Raw genomic sequence first — 21,956 nt, 5'->3', positions numbered from 1 at the left:
TTTGACAAAGTTGTTATATTGTTATTTGAAATGATGCAAAATGAGCGAGATAAAGTAGTATGGTATTTTTGATTAAAAATGGCGGATACTCTTATTTAAAATTAAGAGAAAGTAAACTGTGTGGATGAAATTAAAAGAAAGTTAAAAGGTATTAAGATTAAAAGAAATTAAGTAATAGATCATTGTCCAAAAATAAATTTAATTAAAGCAAAATATGTGGAAAAAAACCCCAAATAACAAATGATACTAAATAAATGGGGACAAATGTAATTGATCTAGTTTATAAGATACATACATTATTGGGTGAGGTTCCACGTTTTCTTTAAAACCATAAAAGTAAACTAGAGATGTTTTAAATAGATTTGACGATTTAATATCAACTCAAATCTGTAATCGAATTTGATTTTAACCCAACTTTAAAATAAATTTACAATTATGTAAAAATAAATATGGACACTAACTTGATTTTAAATCGACTCAAAACAATTAACCTAAAATCGACCCATGACCTGAAATAACACCTATCTTGTGTTTACTGCTTATATATTCAGTTTGGAAAACAATGCAAACAACAAAAAAAAAGTGAATTCATTACCACTTATCAGAATGAGTGGTAAGAACGTTGAGAAACTGGGAAGAAAAAATAAAAAAGAAATGGTGGATAAGTTGCTTGCAAATGCGAATGATCATGAGATTCTGCTACGTACACAAAGGCAGCGCTTCGAACAGTAAGTTTCCCTTTATATTACACTATTTCTTTTGATCTCTATATGTAAATATTTAGTTTCTCTTATGGATTAAAAGCTGAATTATGGGAGGTGACGGATTCAAAACTCATTTTTTTTCTAAGGGAAGATTTTGAGCATGTTCAATATGTCCGATTGCAAAGGCCCTGAAAAAATTGAAAGTCTTATGTACTATATGTTAAATGTTTAAAGATACAAAGTTATTAGAAAAAAATCATAAATTTTAAATTTGTATAAGACCTTTATAATATTTATCAATATTTACGTCGCCTATAAAGAGAGTATAGTGTTGCATTCATATATCTAGACCATTTGAAGAGTTATTGTGTAAAATAGCTATAAAGGATATGACATATTTTCTTGTATTTTTTATATGGTTTTGCTTCATAGAAGAAATTTTCTCGCTTGACTCGAGTCCCTTTCCTTTTTCCTATCCCTCATCTCTTCTATGCGGGTAATAATAATCATTATTATAAAATTAATAAAAAATTTATAAATTATATATAATAAGTTTGAGGTAATTGGGGATTACTTAATAATATTTATTAATTTGTGTCAAATATATGTTTATTTAAAAGTCATTTACTTTTGATTATATTATTTGCATATAATCATTTTTTAAAACTAAGAAAAATCAATGAATGAGATTTTAGTGTGAAAAAACGTTGAGATTATGTTTTTTTAATGGTTGACTTAAAAGCCAATCACTATAAATTTACGCCTTCTATGTATCGTTCTTTGTCTATTGTTAATTATTTTGTTTATTTTTATTAAGTGCTTTTTTTCTCTATCAGCTATAAAATAGATATTTTAGTTGGCTTTGAAATAATTATTACTAAATTAGTATATTGTAAAATTATGAAACACTAATTATGCACGTATGTAAATATTGTCGGTTCCTGGAAAATATTTATGTTTGTGTTATATGACTTTTGCTCTTATATTGCGAGAAATTATCTCTCAGAGAAATACCCTTAAAATAAGAAATTTATATTTTCTTATAATTTATATATGTTAGCGTCTTAATGAAACCGCCTCATACAACGATTTGTTTAAATTTTATTATGTATGTTTACTAAAAAATTTTTTATTGGCTTTTAAAATCGTATTAATTTGATTAGTAAAATTTTTAAAATATTATTGAATTGACTAAAGTAATTTAGTTTCTCTTAACCCTAAAAAAATTTATTATGATTTAAAGATGTTATCATACTCTAGTATGACCTGGCACAACTTAAAAATGAACTAGATTGTTAATATAAGTCGATTTAATTGAATTGACTCATATGTGCATCTTTCTCAAGCCGAGAGACATTTTGGCTGCACTCTTCTTTATGAGTATGAATTGCCGACTTGCTTCTTTTTCTAGACCTTAATTATAATTCCTATTAGCGAGATATACTTAATATGATGATAATGATGATTATTTAATAAATTAATTAAATATGCACAAATCTAAACATTTATATATATATATGAACCCAAAATATATCAATATATTCAATTGATATGAACCACATAAACCAACTGGAGCATAATATTTTTCGACCGGAAATCAATCTAAACACCAAATATCCTAATTAATTCAAAATAATTGTAGACTCAGATCAACCGAAGCATAACAAAATTGAGCTTGGACCATACATATTAACCTAGTATGCTTGGATCCAAACTCAAGATCACTTATATATGATCCATCTGTCTCAGATTATTAATTGATCTGACAATTTGCTCGGATTCAAGTTATTTAATTTATCCTAGGTAGGAGTGGCGGGAACTGACCCTATCATTTTTAATAAAAATTTAACCCAAATTCTTAAATGAGGCGGTCATATGTTTAGGCTATTTCTATTCAACTGACACATGTACATTCAATGTTGAAGTAATAACCTAGAATTTTAAAGTGATTAGTACAGAATTAGGCTAATCATATGGACCTGTCTCATGGTGCAACGATTTCATATAACAAGAGCTGAAAGTTTAATTGTAAAAAGTGTTGCAAGTCTTTCACTAGACCGTATCACCGCGAAATGAGCCCATACAAGCAGCGCATTAGTAAAAAACATTAAAAAAAAATAATGAAATTTAAACTGACACTTGTACATAAACTAATTTTTCTAAAATAATTTGGACTAATTCGATTAAGGTCCTCGGTCCTCTTACAGCAAGGCGACCTCAACAAAAAATTAGTGAAAATTAATATTGAGTTTTGTTTGACTATTAGTCGTACTAAAAATTTTGGTTTGAATTTGTCTTGATCATATATTCATATATAATCCAATAGGAGTATTTTATTTAAAATATCAAATTCAAATAGGACTATTTATACTTTCGTAAAAATATATTAGAATATACCATCTTTGATCTTTTATATATATGCTAAAAAATGTTTATGTTATCATTTGCATGTCGAACACTAATCTTGGTCATTGCACATTTGTAATATGTAACTTGCATAATTTAGGGTTGGAATCGAATTACCAAAGATTGAAGTTAGATACGAACATTTATGTGTGGAAGGAGAAGCATATGTTGCAAAAAGAGCACTACCCACCTTGCTTAATGTTAGGAAAAAATTTCTAGAGGTAAAATCTTTCTTAGGACTATTATTCTTTATCCAACCCACTTTCAAATTTTTTCAATCTAATACTCACCCGATTCACTGTAAGTGTCCCAATTGCTTTATAAACTCTATTCAATGCACTTATTTAATTTTTAATATCTCTAATTGTGCATAATTAAAAATTATGAAAAGTTAATATTGAAAATCCTTGCATTGATTTGAATCAAAAAAAATCTCACTTGACTATGTATTAACTTATAGATTAATAATAAAACATAAATTAGAGTAAGAGATAAATAGTATCCAAAGAGTAAATAAGAAACTTGTGTTGAATAGGAAGGAGTAACATATATGCAGAGAATTGTGATAAGGATTTAATTTTTACTATCACTGAAAGTTTAATTTGCTCTTCCTCTTATCTATGTGTAAAGATGGTCATGGGTCCAAAATTTTATTAGACTTGCACCCTAATTTTAGGAATCGATCCAATTTTGTTAGACCCTACAATTTGAGTTTGAATTCGAATCCAAAAAAAAAACGGTTATGGGTCTAGTTCTAAGTTCTTTCGACCCAGCCTGACTCTCGACCCTTTTCTTTGGAACCATTTAAGACTCAAATCTGTTACTACCCATCTCACTCCCGTCAGACTCACTTTATACCAAAAATGTTATATAACCCAATATTAATTTAAAATCATTCTAAACCTATTTATATATTTATTTGGACTTAAATTAGACTTATATCCAGCCTAATGAAACCTTTAAAATGTAAAAAGTTAAGTATAAATCAAATTAAGGCTTGTTTCGGATCATAGAGTACCTAGACCCATCAAATTTGGCGTATCTGGGTTTGAGTCTAAACATTTCTGATCCATAGAATTTAAAGTCGTATATGGATCCACTAAAAATTATTAGCTCTGAGTTCAAATTTACAGATTGGACCTGATCCTATATAGATATTGTTGTACTCTAAAAAATATAATAGTAGGAAAAAGATAACAACTTATAACTAAAAAAGACATGAATTATTTATTTAGGTATCTATAACTATAACACTTAACATATGTGAAAAATGCCTTACGAACGATTCCATAATACTTATAATTTACCATTGGAATTAATCCACCAATTAAAAGTAGGTTTGTTGATGATATCATATTGTACAATATTATATCATACAATATTATAAAAAGATTTAAAAATTTCAAATGATGTTTTTATAGAGCTTTGTCAAATGGAGCATTTTTACAATTTAAAATGTGATTGTGTGACATTTAAAAAGTTTTTATTAAATTAATTGTGATTTTAAGTATTAAAGGTAAGTTTTTATCAAATACGTAATTTTTTTTGAAAACTTTACATAGTGATGCATGATTTTGTTGCCACTATTTTATATTTAGTTATAAACTATAAACTATTTTATATAACAATGCATATCTTTTACAATATAAACTATTTTATCGAATTTAAAAATTTTCGACACTATTCATATTATTAATTTTTTTTGGAAAATGACAAATGATATGTTCTAAAAGCTCTATGCATTTTAAGTTTGTTGAAAATGAATGAATTATTGGATTATGTGGAATCAAAACTTACATTTTATTAAAATTATAATTTGATAACTCTAAGTGCAATTGCGTCTTTCTTTATAATTTATATTTATATGTTTCCATGCTAATAAACTTCGTACATTGTATGATTTTGTATATACTGATAAATTATAAAAACATATATGAATTTGGGAGTTGGAATTAATTATAAATACACCATTAAATTTACTTGTTTTGGGTTTGTCTTTCTCGACAATTTTCCACAATGTCTCATTATGGCAGGCAACTATTGGGCTGTTACAACTTGTTTCTTCAAATAAAAGGAAGTGCAGGATAATCAAGAATGTTAGTGGCATTGTTAGACCTTCGAGGTAAATATTTAACTTAATTATTCATTTAAAAATATTAATTTTCGTATGCTTGAATTTGCTATGTTTTATAATATGAATTTATTGTATACTTTTGCTTTTTTCTTATCTATAAACTTAATCTACATTATTATTTCATTTATACATACTTGTAACTAAAATAATTGACAATAAAAACTCTGATACCAGGTTAAAATACCCAAAAAATCAATTTTTAATCATTAACACGTAAAATACAAGTGTGGTATGCACCTTAATAGGTAGGTTACAAGAATAACTAACAAATTAGGCGGTCAATGAAAAAGTTATATATTTATGGACAATAACATAATACTAACAAACTAACTTGGTAATTAACATTACACGAATGAAGGAGGAAAGAACTATTACTAGGCTGAGGAAGGGAGGAGAACGGATGGGAAAGAATGAAGAAAGAGATTAATGAGCTTAAAGCATCGTTGAAATTAAAAAAAAAAAAAATTCCGGATATTTTATGATATACCACTGAACTTCTTCGAAATTCACCATATACCACATAAAATGTTTTAATTCATCATATACCATTTAGTTTTCGTCCGTTAGCACAGAATACCACTAACAACAACTGTCGTTAGTGTGCCGTTTGTGGTAAATTATTAATTCACCATATACCATTAATTTTATTTTTTTTGCATCAAATACCATTTTTTGCGTCAAATCTGACGATAGCTGAAAACTCAGTTGCTGAATTTTCGGAACATGAGTCTGTAATAGGGTTGAACGTGATCCATTTTGGTTGATTTCTTGCCTTCAATCACGTTCTAAATTGAAAGAAATTAAGGTGATATATGATTTCATTTTGAAGAGTAAAATGAAAGTATATGTGTTTGTAGATAATAATTTGATTAATGGGTAGTTGAGATTTGGGAAGTTAGAGGAAGCCCGTAAGGTGTTCGATGAAATCTTTGAACGAAGTGTTGCTTTTTGGACTGCAATGCAAAATGGGTATTTAAAATTTGGTTTTTTAAGAGTTTATAAAGTCGGATATTGAAGCAAATGGGACGATATATGTGTGTGTGTGTTGATTTTGTGTGGAAAGAGGCTGAATTATGAGCTAGACAAGCAAGTTCATGCTTGTATTATCAAAAGTAGATGGAACAATTTGATTGTAGAAAGTGGTATTTTTTGTATTTCTAGGCACAATCTGGTGAATTTCAAAGTGCTTTACGAATCTTTGATAGGATAAACAAGCGGGATATAGTTGCTTGGACTACGATGATCACTTCTTGCTCGCAACAGGGTTACAGTGAGAAAGCGCTCTCACTGCTATCACGAATGCTGGTCAACATATATTTTCTGAATGAACGTACTATATGTAGTGTTATGAAGGCGTGTGGAGAAGAAACGACACTGAAATTTGGAAGACAATTGCATGGTATTGCAGTTAAGAAACTGATCAGAAACAATGTTTATATTGGTATTTTTTTGGTGAACAGTGTTTAGTGTCAAGTTGTTTTTGAACAAAATGTTAACTACTTAGTTTGTATGACACTTCTTTTGTTTATTACAATTCCAACGACTATATTTTAAAGAAAATGGTATTTGACGCAAAAAAAAATAATAATGGTATATGGTGAATTAATAATTTACTACTAACGGCACACTAACGACGGTTGTCATTAATGATATTTTGTGCTAACAGACGAAAACTCAATGGTATATGGAGAATTAAAACATTTTGTGTGGTATATGGTGAATTTCGAAGAAACTCAGTGTTATATTATAAAATATCCGGAGAAAAAAAAAACATTCTTAGAGTCTCAGGGTTTGAGATAGGCATAGGTTAGATTCTTAAAGAGAACAAATGGAAAAATAAGTTAGATTAACTACATTGAAATAAGGATCAAAAAATAATTGTTTGGTCAAAAAATATTTTATTTTCGTTGACTAAAACTCATTGAGATGATTACAATATTTACAAAATTTAATTTGGAATAACCACAATTCATACCCATTAAACTTTACTAAAAAACATTTTGAATAAAAATTTACTAAGAAGAGGAAAAAAACAATAACCACTTCACACTGGAGTGGGATCATCATCGATCAACTTCCTTTTTTCCCTAAAAGCTCAGTCGTGGGCTCTGCTCTCCGGCGACCACCTCGACCGCCATGACAAAGAAGGACGGTCACCATTCCGAAGAAGGCCAGGAACCACATGACCAATCTTATCCTTTCAACCCAAGAAAACTAAATCAATGGCAGACATTCAAGGAATTCCCTCCCAATTCCTTTCATATAATCCTTCCGAATTAATTTAGATGTACCATTTGCTTGGGCACGGTTATTAAGGATGGTGTGGGGTCCATTAAAAAGGTAAGTAGTAAAGGGTAAGTAGTAAAGGATAAGTAGTGAAGGATAGTTAGATAAGTAAGATATATGGGGGTATATTCGTAATTACTTGTGTGAATTAAGGATATTTACGTAAAAAAAGATTGGTTCGGAGGGAGTATGATACAAACTCGAATCCCATCCTCAACGAAAATATTTGGAAGCTCTTCAAAGATCGAACCCCAACAAACAACTCTTTCAGTTGATCGCAATTATTTACAGCACAGGTAAGATTTCTAACCCCCATGCACGTCGGGCGCCTGGCTTTGGAATACGGCTCGTGGGTTTGAGCGCCCCCGCCCCGGAAAACCCTAGGGAAATCGCGGGTCTGACCACCCTTTGTGGGGCTTCTATTTCTGGAAAATCCGTATCCCCAAAACCCCGATTAAATGCAATCTCCTAATTTTATTTTGGTGCTAAAACCCGCAATTTAGAACCGTAATGTTGAATCTATTAACTAAAAAGTCGAAAACCCTCAGCCTCAAAATCTGTTTATGGGAGAATTGTGTTGCTTATTGGAAAAATTATGTTATTTGCTACATCTTTGGACTAAACCCTCCATTTATTGTTATTGAAGGGTTTGTTTGAAGGATTTGGGCATACCTTCAAATAGGCAAAGTTGGCCAAATTGGCAAGGGAGTTGATATTGTTCAATTCTTAAGCGTAGACTGCTGAGCATTGGGAAATAAGCTAGCTATGATTTTCAAGTGAAGTTTAAGAGTGATGGAGTTAGGGTTAAATTTATCGCTAAGTTGGCTTGCTTGCTTGTAAAGTTCATATTGGTGGATTCACCCATCCTAAATAGGTTGAAATTGACTTTCGCGAGATTGCTCATTGAAATGGATTTGACATACTAGTAATCACCATAAGGTGATCTAGTGTCTAGTGTTGAAAATCTATAATCTGTAACAAATGTAACCAATATGGACGTTGTCTTTGTGACTAATGGAGAACGGTAATCCAATACATATGCTGATTAAAATCAAAAGCCCCAGTGCCCTACTACATGCTCACAGTAAAGGGTTTCAAATGGTGACACACCATGGAAAAGCACTACGATTTTCCACTGCCACTACAATGCGAACCTTTGATGCTTTAAAAGACTTTAACATGTACAATACAATGATGAATGTGAAGCCACCATTCATAATGATAGCAATGATGATATGGGAGAAGGTTACAATGATCTAGTGGCTGTTGTAGAAAACCCATACTCCCTACGAATAACATTGTTTTTTAGATTGTTAGGGGTCTGATGGCAGTTAGGTAAGTCTTATCTACTCTCAACATCAGCTTATTTGGACTCTTGAAAACAAAATTCAAAAGTTGTTCTCTAGGGAACTTGTGCTCGTCTTTGCTTTGGCTGGTGTGTCTCAAGCAATCTTTCTTAATTTATAGGAAGTAGGCGAAATTTAAATTGGATGGAAAGCCAAGGCATGGCACAAAAGATAGGCAAGTTAGTCAAAGAGGCGGAGGGGATGAATGTTGGTTTGTGGCTTGTTTGAGCTCTAATACAGTGGTAGATTTTATACTTGGAATAATAAACAAGATTGACCTAGAGTTTCGTCTAAGATTGATAGATTATCCAAGAGTGATGTCCAAGACTTACCCTTTGAACTATCCTATCTTATGCTCAGCCAAGTAAATCAATTTGATAGATTATAAAGTAATACTAATGCTTTGATTATAGCTTAAACTTTTAGTTGAGATGGTCATTTTACATGATATTAGACCAACTTGAAACAAGGTCTCAGAACTCGTACACCCCTCCTTTCAGTCGGAATATTTAGCTTCAAGTGTAAGGAGAGTTTGTGCTAAATTTACTTAAATGGCTGAAGGGATTTAGTGTGAAATAAGATGATAAATTATAAAATCAATCTTATTGCTTGAACCATCTGCATAACTTGTAAATTAATAACATTATATAGAAATTAGAATATAGTAAACTTCTCGTTATAATAAGTTATGTTATTGTTTAATTATATAAGGTTTTTCAACACAATTACGACTAACTTATAGCCCTAACTGCATCTATGGATTAATGCAAAACACTCGAAGTTAGATATTCATTTATAATAAGACGACTGATTTACATTATGTTTGTGATGTGGTTTTTTTTGTCTCAGGATGACATTACTTCTGGGCCCTCCAAGTTCAGGAAAAACTACATTTCTGCGAGCACTTGCAGGGTTGCTGGATAGTGATCTAAAGGTTTATTTTCTTCTTCTAGCATTAATGGGTTTGAAATATACACCAGCTGCATCTTTTTATGATTTCATTTATGTGATTATGTCCCATAAATTTTTTTGAAGTTGCATGCATTATCTTGAACATGGGTGTCTTGCAATAATCACATTTGAACTGTTAGTAAAGATAATGCATTATCTACAACTGTTACAGCAGTTTTCTGACAAATTATATTTCATTTAATTGTTTTCCCGTTCATCCCTCCTTAGAAATGCTTTATATCTGTGTGTATATATAGGTAAGCGGAAGGATAACTTATTGTGGGCACGAGCTGAATGAATTTGTGCCTGGAAGAACTTGTGCGTATGTTAGTCAGAATGATCTTCATTATGGAGAAATGACAGTAAGAGAGACGCTAAAATTTTCAACGCAGTGCTTGGGGGTAGGCAGTAGGGATAATCTGCTACAAGAACTTTTAAAGCGTGAAAAACAACTAGGATTTTCACCATCTTCTGAAGTGGATTCATTCCTTGAAAGATTAGCTACCAAAGATGAAGAAATAAGCCTAGTCATAGAATACATGTTGAAGGTTAGTGATCATCTTTTTTAACGGTTAACTTATCAAGAATTCTTAACTATCCAATTGGAATGAAAATTTATCATTGCTTTACTTTGCTTTGATAGATACTCGGCTTGGATTTATGTGCTGATACTTTGGTGGGTGATGATTTGAGAAGAGGTATTTCCGGTGGTGAAAAGAAGCGTCTCACCATTGGTAAGTTCCATGTACTTGGTAGAATAATAAATGATCTATGCACCCCCTATGTGCTCTATTTAGTTGTTCCATTTGACTTGTTGGATGGGTATGTAGACTCCTCATTTGGAATATTCTAAAACATAAACTAATGTATAAAATGCTAAAGAGTGCAATTGGGGTACATTTGTTAACAAAAATTATCCGTTAGTTTTTATGATATATAAAAATACAACAATGTCATTATTGCTGTGTATACATAATTTAAGGGTCAAATGTACGCATTCATAATAACAAAAAAGTTATTTCTTTATGTCCTTTGAGTGTAAATATCATCTAAAATTTTGCAAAAATAAGAAATGCAATTGATTAAGTCATCTTACTATCGTATCTAAAACCAAAGAACTACTCATCTGTCCTTTTTGATTTGCATAAAAGAGAAAGATGATAAATTTTAAGAAAGTGGTAATAAATGAAGAGAGAGAATGAATTATGTGGATGAAATTAAAAGAGTGTTAAAATGTATGGATGAGATTAAAAGAAAGTTGTGAGCCATTGTCCAAAATTAGAAATGATGCAAATCAAGTGGGACGGACCATTGTCACATGATTCACTAATCTCCTTGCGAATTACGAATAAAAAAAAGCGAATTATAGTTGGTTTTGGGCTATTTTAGGGTCATTTTAAGCGAATTGCAAATTCAAAAAGCGGATTAACCGGCGAAACATGTTACACTGGGACAGATCAAAATGGAAAACGCTGCAGATTGAATAGGACAGAGGGAGTATAAAGCTTTAATTCCAATTTAAAATATGAGCTAATAATAACTTTTATAAAATATAGTTGAAGCACGAAACGCTAAACTTTATCCCTTTACCGCTTTTCGAGCCTGTCTGGAAATGCGATTTGAAACACTAAATTAATGTTCCTCGTCTCTCATTTGTATCACGATAGGAAAACTTCTCTTTTTTCTCTTTTAATATTATGGTAATATTATATTCTACTAATTTGATTTATGATTAGTGCTCTGGTTATATTTCGTACTTATATCAATGTATTTGGACAGCATCATAACCCTATTATAAATTCTATTGAATCAAAGTTCACTTCCTAAGTTTCCGAAACACTAAATTAACGTTTCTTGTATTGGATCGAATTTTGTTTCGTGTAACATTGATATATACTAATTTACTAATAATAAAAGTTATATATTGGTAATTGGTTACACAAAACTCATAGTAGAATGAGTGATTGAAAAAATTCTGAACTAATGACACTTTTTTGATTGTTTATACAGGTGAAATGTTGGTTGCACCTGCAAAATTATTGTTATTGGATGAAATATCAACAGGACTAGATAGCTCAACGGCTTTCCAAATATGCAAGTGTATAAGAGAAATGGTTCAGATAATGGACATGACAACTATAATCTCTTTGTTACAACCTACACCAGAAATCTTTGAACTTTTTGATGATGTAATACTACTTTCAGATGGACAAATAGTGTACCAAGGTCCATGCGATCAGGTTCTAGAATTCTTTGAAAATGTGGGCTTTAAGTGCCCAGCAAGGAAAGGAGTAGCAGATTTTCTTCAAGAAGTAACCTCTAAAACAGATCAACAGCAATACTGGTTCAAGAACCAAATTTCCTATCAATATATTTCTGTTGCTGAACTTGCTGAGAAGTTTCAATCTTTCCATGTTGGACAGAAGCTAGGACATGATCTTAAGACATTATATGCCAAGGATGAAGTTCATCCTCTTGCTTTGGTTAAAGAAAAGTATGGCATCACCAACAAGGAACTTCTTAAGACATGTTTCTCAAGGGAATGGTTATTAATGAAGCGGAATTGTTTGCTTTACATTTTTAAAAGTGTCCAAGTAATGATCATCGCAATCGTGACTATGAGTGCATTCTATAGAACTAGGATGCACCATAACTCAGTGATCGATGGTGAAAAGTATATTGCTGCTCTATTTTTCGGTCTTGCAAATTTTGTGCTGAATGGAATGACAGAAACTAATTTAGCAATAATGAGGCTCCCAATTTATTTTAAACAAAGGGATCTCCTATTTTATCCTGGATGGGCTTATGTGCTTCCTGTTTGGATCCTTAGTATCCCTTCATCACTCATTGAATCAGGATTGTGGACTATTATTACGTATTTCACAATTGGCTACTCTCCTGTTGCCACCAGGTAAATGCATTTATTCTATCCATTTCTCCTCATAGCACTAATGCTAGATATGTAATTATTTGACTAAAAAAAATTAACTAGCATATATATTAAGGTTACACATCTAACGTACATGGTTTGCAACAACAACAAGAAGAAGTCAACTGCATTCTATTACCCCAATGACATTCAGTGGCTTCCACCTAGGGTAGGGTTTGGGAAGGTCGAATGTACGCAACCTTAACCTTGTTAATGATAAAATTAACAAAAAGGTTATTTCCTATTAACCCTTGGTAGCAAACGTCATGTGTAACTTCATATGAAGTGTATGTGATTTAATGAACCATTTTACTTTAGCCCATTATAATTTGAAACCAACGAAGTATAAATCTAGGGCCCAATCGAAATAATAGACATGGTTTGCAATGATATTCAAATCTTGTCCAAATTGAAGCCACAAAATGATATTTGGGTGATAGAATGTTAATGAAATGCTTTATAAAATAAGTTTTATTGAGATATTCAAGAAATTTTGAAAATAATCAGGATTATTTATACATATTGGAAATTATCTTTTTTTTCTTCTAATGTTTCCATACAACTTCTATAATTTTTATCATACTAATATTTAATGCTTGTTCCATTCATCTTATTTCTTACTTTGTCCATCTAGTTGGACTTATTTTTTCATACCAAATTTATTTTTACCAAGCCGATGAATCAACTTATGTTTATTGAATACTATTTCAAGTAAAATTTGAACAGGACTAAGTAGTCCAAACTACAAATTTGATATCATGGTTACTTAAGACAAAATAATTGCATGCTAAGCCTTTTTTATTATAAAAAGAGAGGAACAACTAATTGATTAACCAAAAGTCTAAGATCATAAAGTTGTTTCTGAATACCAGATTTAGCAATTAGGAAGATTTATGTTGTGTTTTGTGTTATCTGACTTGTATTTTTGATTAGGTTTGCCTATCAGTGGCTTACTTTCTTCTGCATCCATCAAGTGGCTCTATCACTTTTTAGATGTGTTAGTGCCTTGGGAAGAACCCTTGTTATTGCCAACACTATGGGAATGATTTTATTGCTACTTACTTTTGTCCTAAGTGGTTTCATCATTGAAAAAGGTGTGTTCCAAAAAACATTTGATCCATTAGCTTTGCTTCTTAATTGACAATGGTAAAATCGTGTGTATCCTTGATCTTCTAAATCTCATTTAGGGTATTGACATGTAACTATGTCTTCCGATATAAGTAGGCTGTTCGACTATTAATAAGGGGGTAAGAGGATAAAGTGCTAAAGAAATGTAAATGAGATAGTTTGTATAATTTTCTCCTTTAACGTCTATAATAGATGCTATTGCTCCATGGATGATGTGGGCATACTACCTTTCGCCTATAATGTATGGACAGCATGCTTTGGTCATTAATGAATTTCTTGACAAAAGGTGGAGCATTGTAAGTTCCCTCTCACAAACCAATTTTTTTATTTCAACTATATCAATTTGCTAAGTTAGTGATTGATTGTGAATGGTTTGCTACTGAAGCCTAATACAGATCCCAGAATTAAAGAAAAAACTATTGGTGAAGTCGTCATAGTATCAAGAGGCCTTTTCAATCATCAGTATTGGTTTTGGATAAGCATTGGAGCGTTGCTTGGGTTTTCTCTTATCTTCAATGTCATTTATACAATAGCATTGACATACTTGAATCGTATGAATTCTTTAGCTTAACTCTTATCGCCTATTACTTTTTATGGTACATCCAAATGTGTCACTAAATGGTTATTTTACTAAATAGTATACATAGTAAGAGGTAGAGTTCCAAATGTCTATAAAATGGCCTTGGATACACCATAAGTATGGTTTACTGCACACTAGCGAGTGATTTATAAATTGCTATTAATGTTTATCTTGTTTAGCATTTCTTCAGCTATTAGTGATTCAAAGTCTATAGTGGAAGATGATCATAACATATCACCAGGAAATGTTTTTAGCTGTGATGACTCTTCCACACTAAGCCATTCAACTATGCAAGATGCTCCACTTTGTTTGCCTTTTCGACCTCTTTCTGTCACCTTTAACCACATTAACTATTACGTTGATACACCACATGTAAGTGTTCGTTTTTTAACCACCATTTACTTTTTGAGTTCTCTGTTATTTTTTTCCCCTGTTATATGTAATATACAGCTGTAGGCTTGTAGGTGCTCTTTCTATGAGAGAATTATAGTATGGCTAGATCTAGACTATACCTACTCAATGGGGTGAGTTAGGATCAGGGTGGGTGGCTTCTTAACAAGTCAAACTGGACTATGTTGGGCAAAGTTTTAACAGGTCAGCCTAGTCAACAGCTTGTTTGACCAGATCTGACTTGGCCCGTTATTTTCTTTGTTCTTTTGTAAGATAGATTGAACCATTAAAATTCAATGTATTTTTTAAAAAACTATCTGGCACGCCAAAGCCCATTGCCCTATTAAAAGTCGGCTCCTTTGTCGAAGATGGCAGAATTGACCCATTTTAAATTGGGCGAATTCATGGTTTTTACCGAATACCCATCCTAGTGGACTCGAAGTCCGACTTCCATACTTGTTAAAAAGTTTATTAAAAAAGCTATAAAAACTTTTTCATATATATAAATACTGTAAAACCGAAACAGATAGAGAAAGAGTATCTCTAAGGACGACCATTGGAACTGATACATATAGATTTATTTTTCTATGCTACAGGAAATGAAAACGTTGGGTTTTAAAGAAGATCACTTAAAGTTATTAAAAGATGTGAGTGGTGCTTTTCGCCCAGGAGTATTGACTGCATTGTTAGGTATAACTGGTGCTGGAAAAACCACTCTATTGGATGTTTTGGCTGGTAAAAAGACAAGTGGATATATTGAAGGTAGCATCAAGGTATCCGGTTATCCAAAGGACCAAGTAACTTTTGCCAGAATATGCGGATATTGTGAACAAGTTGATATCCACTCTCCTTATGTAACTGTTTATGATTCTCTTCTATACTCAGCTTGGCTGCGTCTTCCTCCAAACATTGGCTTCAAAACACGAAATGTTTGTTTCTTACATGCATTCTTATTGTATAACAATTGATGACAATCATTTACATTGATCTGTTATCGACTTATGGTTCAAAACGTCAAGTAGTTGATCGCAACTCTTGAAATTAAAAAGGTGTTTGGTTTGAAAGAACAGATTTTTCATGCAAAATAATTATCTTAAAACTATTTCTAATCGAAAATCCATTTAGTAGTTTTTTTTTCATTTCATTTGATTGGAGTATTATGAAGTAGGTAGAAAGGAAGATGTTCGCAATTAGTGGCGGAGGAAACTTAGGTTCCTTCGAATTTTGGGGTGAAATAGTTATCAAATGAAGAATTGTAAACACTTTTCTTCTCTAGTTTTTTCATTTTAAATCCATTTTCAAAACAATAGAACTTTAGAACAATCGTTTTTTAAAATGTTTATTCGAAAACCAAACACCTCCTAAAGCTTTCATGACTTTGTTATTGTTGTTTGTTTTTGACTTTTGTTATCAAGTCAATCAATTGAGTATGCTATTGTGAATTATTGTTATTCATAGATGTTTGTGGAAGAAGTAATGAATTTAATGGAACTTCAGCCAATAAGGGATAGAATTGTTGGCTTACCAAGGGTGAATGGGCTTTCAACTGAACAAAGGAAGAGATTGACCATAGCAGTTGAGTTGGTAGCTAACCCATCGATTATATTCATGGATGAGCCAACATCTGGACTTGATGCTAGAGCTGCAGCCATTGTCATGCGTACTATTCGAAATGCTGTAAACTCTGGTAAAACTGTTGTATGCACTATTCATCAGCCCAGCATTCAAATTTTTGAGGCTTTTGATGAGGTTAGTCTCAAGCTTCGCCTTTCTAGTTGTTAAAAATGACCGTTATCAATTAATTATTTATTATTAAGTGTTTCTTTTTAGAAATAAAATTAGAATAAGATAATTTTTGGCGAATTCTAATATAATAATTGTGCATTTTATGGTTGTCTTTCATGTTGCAGCTCCTATTAATGAAGAGGGGAGGAGAAATCATTTATGCAGGATCACTTGGTAATAATTGTCATACGCTCATTCAATACTTTGAAGTAAGTGGTTCAATTTAGAGTTGTTTTAGACACTCAAATTCGAATAGAGTGCACAACTGCGCATATATATATATATATATATATATATATATATATATATATATATATATATATATATATATATATATATATATAATTTACATTTTTACTGGACTTACTAGATTTATTTGCATTCCCAACTCATGTAGAAATTTAGAAAATATAGAGGTAAGATATAGAAAATCCAAAAATTAATATTGAATGTGATTTTCTATCTTAGGCCATTCCTGGAGTTCCAAAAATCAAAGATGGTTACAATCCTGCTACATGGATACTTGATATTACAGATCCTATGATGGAGTCTCAGTTGAATGTGGATTTTGCTAACATTTATGTTGATTCTGAACTCTATCGGTACATTTCTGTAACTTATACCATGTTCATTTCTGTAATTTCTTTACATAACTTACTACCTCTGATTTTTTAGTCCATGGTATTGTAGTTTCAAATATTAAGGGGTGTTTGGTATTGTTTGTTGTTTGGTTTGGTCGATTTGTTTGCCCACGTGCTAGCATTGGCCTTTTTTGTTAGATGTTTGGTAAAATTAGTTTTGGTTTTTGGCTATTTTGTAAAGTAAAAGTGGGCCACAAACGATGAATGAAGCTATTTGTTGTAGCTTTTTATGTTGACTTAAAAAACATTTACCATATAAGTCTATTTTATTGTTTGTCCAATCAATAAGCCAAAAGTCAACCAACAAACTGACCTATAAGACATTTATGAAACACCAAGAAAAGTATATAAGGCTGATACTATTTTCATTTAGAGTTTTAAATAGGAAAAGTGTCGGAAGAATTAAAAAATAGAAAGAATTTGGGCAAAAACATGAAACAAAAGTTTTAAAGAAATTATGAAGTGGACCGAACAAATGTATAAAATAAAAATATTGACTTACAAAAAATTGGAGGTTGTAATTTATAATTTGGGTAGAAGTAAGAGATATTTATTCATGAAATGTTTTTGGCAGGAAAAATCAAGAAATTATAAAAGAGCTAAGCATTCCATCCCTTGACTCTGAGGATCTTTGCTTCTCAACAAAATACTCTCAACCATTCATCATTCAATTCAAAGCATGTTTTTGGAAGCAATACAAATCTTATTGGAAAAATCGATCATATAGTCTTGTGCGATTCTTCTTGACAATAGCTCTTGGAGTTCTCCTTGGCCTTATATTCTGGAACAAAGGAAGTAAACTGTAAGTATACATTCATGTTTCTTCATTTTATATATTAAAGTTTATCATTATATTTTCTTAATTATGAAAATGTATATCATTCTTCTATAAAAATATTTATCGACAGAGCCAACCAACAAGAATTGCTGAACCAATTCGGGATTTTATTTTCCGCTCTACTATTTCTTGGAGGATGTAATGCTTTTAATGTTCAAATGATTGCTGCAAATGAAAGAACAACTTATTACCGTGAAAAGGCAGCAATGATGTACTCGGCTTTACCTTTTGCATTGGCTCAGGTAATACTATTGAACTTTGCTTTTCGTTCTTCAATGTCTCCTTGCAAGTATTAGGCTATTATATATATTTTTAGTCTTAAAATTTAACCATTATCTTAATATAATTATATAAAGTATAAAAAAGGTTACTAAAGTAAAAGGAGTAAATGCAACGAAATAATTAAAATAATGTCATTTAAGTAAAACAGAATTGACGAGAATTGATTCTTAAACAGTTGCAAAATATACACAAAACATTCAGAAAAACCTTTGATATTTACTAGCTTAATCATACATACAAATTATGATATTATTGGTAAAAGTAGGAAATGAAGTATTTTTCAAGCTTTATACAAAACCCTAAAGATGGTATATATCAAGATCCTAGATCTAACCCACAGTTTCTCCGATTTCCGTTCCTCAAATCTTACTATTGTGTATCAAAAAGTTATTGTTTAGATATGACTGATAACTCTATTTGGTGTTAATGTCTATTTGACGATGTACGTATTACTAAATACTCCCTCCACACTGCTCTTTTTGCTACATTCTATCGTTAGAATGTAACAAAATGAGTGGGATACTGTAGTATACTATAACAATAAGATGTAAATTATGGGACTTGACTTGTGTTTTTGTCATGCAGTTGGCTATAGAGGCAATGTACCTTGCAATAGTGAATGTAGTGTATTGTGTACTCTTATACTCGATGATTGGATACGAGTGGACAATTGGGAAATTCTTGCTCTTCTACTACTTCATATTTATGTGCTTCACCTATTATACTACATTCGGGATGATGCTTGTTTCATTGACACCACGTCCTGAATTTTCTTCCATTTTAATGTGTTTCTTTCTTACCTTATGGAATCTATTTGCCGGATTTTTTCTTCCGAAAACGGTATGTTCCTCTTTATTTTGGGCTTCCATTTATTTGCTATTAACTATTGTGATAAAATGGTCGATAAATTGATTCATATTCCTAAAAAAATACGCCCCATTAAATGTTTGCAAATGCAGCAAATTCCGATATGGTGGAGGTGGTACTATTGGGCTTCACCGGTTTCATGGACTATGCACGGTTTGGTGTGTTCTCAAGTATGTGACAAGGATTCTTTACTCGAAGTACCAGAAGTGGGTAATGTACCTTTGAAGTTCTTTTTGAAACAAGTATTTGATTATGACGATAACTTTCTGCCCTTTGTAGTTATTGCACATGTTTTTTGGGTTTTTCTCTTTTCCTTTGTTTTTGTCTGTGGTATCAACTTCCTCAATTTCCAAAAAAGGTAATATCGCCTTGGTGGGAGCCTCTAAAAATCTTCTTGGTGTTGGCCGCTAAATTGGCATTGGCTAATAAAATGTAGTAAATCGTAGAAGTAGTATACATTATTCCTACAACTGTATAAATAAATGTGTAATGGGTGCTCAAATGCTTTGTTGATTGATTCTTATCAAATTGCTTACTCCTATTTTCCCTTTTATTTCAACAATATTACTCTTGCACATATTATTCACCTTATATTTTACTTTTTGTAATTTTTTAATTACTAACTGGTACCTCCTCCTATTCAGCCTAATTGTCCATTTATTTTTAGCACTATTCACTTATGACTCTTTATTTGTATTTTACTCTTAATCTATATGTTAAAACATAGTCATGTGGGATCTTGTTTGATCCGTCTTAATACAAGAATTATTAATATTAATTTTTTAAATTTTTAATTAAGAATAATTTGAGATGTTAAGGGTTAAAATGTTATCTCGATAAATATGAAAAATTAAATGGGACGCTTAGACTGAATAGAAAGTAGTATATTATTTTTATTTAAAAGCTCTCATGCAAAAATTGAAATGATGCAATAGAACAAACAAAGGTTCTACTATGGATTTAGCTTTAAAATGCTATGGCGTGATGCCTGATGCGTGAATGAAGGAAAACTCAAACTTTATTTAAATTATATATTTTTTCTTCATTATATTGAATTTACTAGTTTTTGTTTCCGAGCCGTTTCTAATCATAGGCAAGGTATACATTTGCCTAGGGTCTAGAATTAAAAATGGCCCTAAAATTAAAAAATGCTAGTTAATGGAAGTACATACTTAAAAATTTGTAATTTATGAGTAGTTCTTTTATCATAAGAATTATATAATACGTTTACGTTTTTAATGCTAATTATAATATATAGGATCTATCTTTATTATTTTTCCAAACATCCGTTTAAATTCAGAATCGACTCTTCACCTCTTTCAATTTGTCTAGGGCCTATACAATTCCTGGAATGACACTGTCCCCATAGAAGTTGTATTTATCTCTAAAAGTCATTAATAAATAACTTGCTTTATTAAATTTACTACTTTATATTTTTAGATTGTATTTTTGGCTTGCTCTTTCCAAATTACAATATTAATTTTAAAAAGAAATATTTTACATGTTAGGCACAAATTTTTGCAAAAGGCCAGTGGTAGAAAATCTTTAAAAAGTTTCCACAAAATAGCATTGTACTTTTGGAATTTGTGCTGTTGTAACATTAATGGTCAAAAAATATTAAATTTAACGTTAAATTCTATTTTTACCCTATTCTAAACCTTATTTCCTTAAATTTTCACAAAATAGCATTGTACTTTTGGAATTTAAGTTGTCATACGTTAAGTTGTGAAATTCCAAAAGTAAATTCCAAAAGTAAAATGCTATTTTGTGGAATTCTTTTTAAGATTTGCTACCACTGGCTTTTTGCAAAAGTTCGTATTTACCATGTACAATATCTTTTTAAAAAATATTCATCGAGTATGCTTTTCCTATCACATTTAATGTATTAATATTTACACCTCTTTAACAGAGGCGCAAATCAAATAGAATGAAGGAAGTACATCCCAAGCCCCATATGAAAGTAACAAGAAAGAGTTACACGAAGTCTTTTGAGAAAATTTGAAATGATTAAGACAAATTATCAATAAAATAAAACAAAATCGAAACCCTAGCGCTCATGACCCTCATCTACCCTATCCAACTGAGTTGGTCTCCTATGCCTCCTACGGTAGTAAGAGGCGTTCATGTGTCGCTCTGGCAGAGGAGGGGACTGGTACTGTGATGGCTGCGATGGCCCAGCCTGCGAGGTCCCCACAACATCAACGGGGTATGAAAGGTCCATCTCCTCCAAATGATAGTCATAAACAGGAGATGAGACGTGCGCATCGGCGGTAGCCGGTGATGACTCCGCAGCGACTTTCGGTATGAAGTGCTGGAACTGTGTGCCGACGAGCATGCTTTGCGCAATCTCCCTCACCGGCTCCTCGTGGCTATACTGCATCACGACTGTCGCACCTTGTGCCTGCAATTAATATTTAGTTAATGTAATATTATATTATGTAATCGACAACTTAATCATTTAAATGCAAATGAAGACTTACAAATTGGGTCATTGTATGCGCAGCAGGAGCATAATGTGACGCTACGATGATGCCACATGGTGTCATCCATCGGCGAGTGATGGAGAGGAACCACGGCATGCAGTCAAGTGTAGTAGGTGCGCAATGAACATTGATCGGTGCACCTTGGGCTAGTAGCTCAAGTCTATGATCCCAACGAGCGATGTGGCGCCAGTTAATCTCCGTCTAGT

General features: G+C 31.7%; 1 protein-coding gene across 6 annotated transcripts; it reads left to right on the top strand.

Annotated features, from left to right (window-relative positions):
- Positions 1 to 496: 496 nt before the first annotated feature.
- LOC130812765 (ABC transporter G family member 39-like) lies at positions 497 to 20,067 on the top strand. Of its 6 annotated transcripts, none has more exons than XM_057678355.1 (19): positions 497 to 728; positions 3,211 to 3,331; positions 5,144 to 5,232; positions 9,726 to 9,810; positions 10,085 to 10,375; positions 10,471 to 10,561; positions 11,838 to 12,738; positions 13,690 to 13,850; positions 14,077 to 14,180; positions 14,270 to 14,435; positions 14,706 to 14,836; positions 15,451 to 15,783; positions 16,313 to 16,603; positions 16,765 to 16,848; positions 17,108 to 17,241; positions 17,855 to 18,082; positions 18,189 to 18,360; positions 18,986 to 19,240; positions 19,360 to 20,067. In XM_057678355.1, exons 1-19 carry the CDS (start codon positions 607 to 609, stop codon positions 19,627 to 19,629), a joined length of 4,029 nt encoding a protein of 1,342 aa, XP_057534338.1. In that variant the 5' UTR covers positions 497 to 606; the 3' UTR covers positions 19,630 to 20,067. The 6 variants fall into 6 exon arrangements, with proteins under 6 accessions (XP_057534338.1, XP_057534337.1, XP_057534342.1 ...); XM_057678354.1 differs by having other exon boundaries at positions 14,655 to 14,836; XM_057678359.1 differs by lacking the exon at positions 3,211 to 3,331 and having other exon boundaries at positions 641 to 728; positions 14,655 to 14,836; positions 19,360 to 20,057.
- Positions 20,068 to 21,956: the final 1,889 nt, after the last annotated feature.

Source organism: Amaranthus tricolor, chromosome 5 (genome assembly GCF_026212465.1).
Source record: "Amaranthus tricolor cultivar Red isolate AtriRed21 chromosome 5, ASM2621246v1, whole genome shotgun sequence".
NCBI lineage: Eukaryota > Viridiplantae > Streptophyta > Magnoliopsida > Caryophyllales > Amaranthaceae > Amaranthus > Amaranthus tricolor.
This window is presented reverse-complemented; position numbering and strand designations above follow the sequence as displayed.